Source organism: Vigna radiata, chromosome 9 (assembly GCF_000741045.1).
Source record: "Vigna radiata var. radiata cultivar VC1973A chromosome 9, Vradiata_ver6, whole genome shotgun sequence".
Lineage (NCBI taxonomy): Eukaryota > Viridiplantae > Streptophyta > Magnoliopsida > Fabales > Fabaceae > Vigna > Vigna radiata.
In genome coordinates this window covers 6009274-6011144 of record NC_028359.1, presented here as the reverse complement: position 1 = coordinate 6011144, position 1871 = coordinate 6009274, and the positions used below count along the sequence as shown (strand labels likewise).

Here is a 1871-nt window from a genome sequence, read left to right as displayed (position 1 = left end):
ATTAAAATTTATCCTAATATAAATTTAAATTAAAAACTGAAATTTATAAATTTATAAATTTATAAAAAAAGAGAATAATGTAAAACAAAATTTAAAAAATTAAAAAAGAAAGAGAATAAAGTAATTCATGATAATTTAGAAAAATAACATATTTAAATTTTATAAATAGAAAAGAATTAAAAATTCAACAAAAATAAAAATTTTTGTGAAACAAAATCATATTAAACCTTAATAAATAAAATGAATAAAAGATAATTAGAAACTCAGGCTTTCACTAACAGGATTGAGTACAAAGGGAACCCTACAAAGAGGACACGTTTTGTGACTGCTATTGATCCAACGGTCCACACAGGTGCGATGAAAAATGTGCTTACAGTTCTGCATGCACCGGATCTCCTCCTCCTTGGAGAACTCAGACAGACAGAACACGCACATGCACGCGTTTTCTCCTGTCTCTCCAAACAGGACCACCGGAAGGAGCTCCCTGATGATTGGCGGCGATACTTCATGAGTTCTGGCGAGTGCAGCGTCAGAGGTGGTGGCGGAGGTGACTGTGGAAGTGGTTACGGACGTAACTGCCGAGTGCTGGATTCGGAGAAAGTGGGAGAAGCCGAAGATATTGAAGAAGTAGAAGAATACAAGGTTTCGGAGGAGGCCTAGAATTTCCGACAGGGAAATGAAGGGTGTGGGAAAGTATAACTCTGCACAACACACAGTAAATCCCATTAGAGAATAATGCGTTGCTATTCTTCCAAGAAATATAAAAGGGCAGCATTTATAAGCATTTATAAGTGTAGCAGCAGCTTTCCTATAAATATAGTAATCAAGAAAAACTAAAACGCAGTTGCACGTGTCACAGTAATATTACATGCAGTGGCTGAATTCTGAATAACGTGTAACATCTTTAAGTTTCTTTACAAATAAAAATATATTATATATTTAAAAAGAACTTTTATTATTTGGAAGGCTTAATATCTTCTTTGGTTCTCGTATTTGTGTGAAAATCTCAATTTAGTTTTCAAGTTTTGAACTGTCTCAATTAGGTCATAAGTTTTGTAAAAATGCACGCATTTTACCCTAATCATTAACTGATCTCAAACGGCGTTAAGTTTAGCTGACGTGGTATGCTGACGTGTTGGCTTAATCCCTTCTTGGTCCTCGTATTTGTGTGAAAATCTCAGTTCGGTCCTCAAGTTTTGAACTGTCTCAATTGGGTCATAATTTTTGTAAAAATGCACACATTTTACCCTAATCGTTAACTGATCTCAAAGGACGTTAAGTTTAGCTGACGTGGTAGCCAGAGGACATGTTGATGTGTATTATTTAATTATATGAATTATTTTTTAAAATAAGCAGTGTTTCACGTGGCACAATGCCTATTATTTAGTTTATTTGAATTAGGGATTTTATTCATCTCTCTGAGAATCAGGGATTTTACATAGATTATCTCGTCGGCTCAAAAAATAAAGTCACTGAAAAACTCATGTAACCAGTGCAATCAGTCTCACAACCTTTTCTACAAATGAACCAACTTGGTAACCTATAAGTTCATCACCGGCCTTTAAGCTATTTATTTCACTGATAGCAGAAGATAACTGTTGCACAATGAGATCAGTTAGCGATTGGGGTAAAATGTGTGCATTTTTACAAAAATTATGACCTAATTGAGACAGTTCAAAACTTGAGGACCGAACTGAGATTTTCACACAAATACCAAGACCAAGAAGGGATTAAGCCAACACGTCAGCATACCACGTCAGCTAAACTTAACGTCGTTTGAGATCAGTTAACAGTTGGGGTAAAATGTGTGCATTTTTACAAAAATTATGATCCAATTGGGACAACTCAAAACTTGAGGACCGAATTGAGAT

At 34.9% G+C, this 1871-nt stretch overlaps 1 protein-coding gene across 1 annotated transcript; it reads right to left on the bottom strand.

Moving 5' to 3' along the window:
- Window positions 1-196: 196 nt before the first annotated feature.
- LOC106773204 (RING-H2 finger protein ATL2) lies at window positions 197-761 on the bottom strand. The gene has a single exon (XM_014659917.2). It carries the CDS (start codon window positions 724-726, stop codon window positions 256-258), a length of 471 nt encoding a protein of 156 aa, XP_014515403.1. The 5' UTR covers window positions 727-761; the 3' UTR covers window positions 197-255.
- Between the last annotated feature and the right edge of the window lie 1110 nt (window positions 762-1871).

Coding starts and splice junctions, on each gene's coding strand:
- LOC106773204 (XM_014659917.2), bottom strand. CDS start 726: ATGGGATTTACTGTGTGTTGTGCAGAGTTATACTTTCCCACACCCTTC.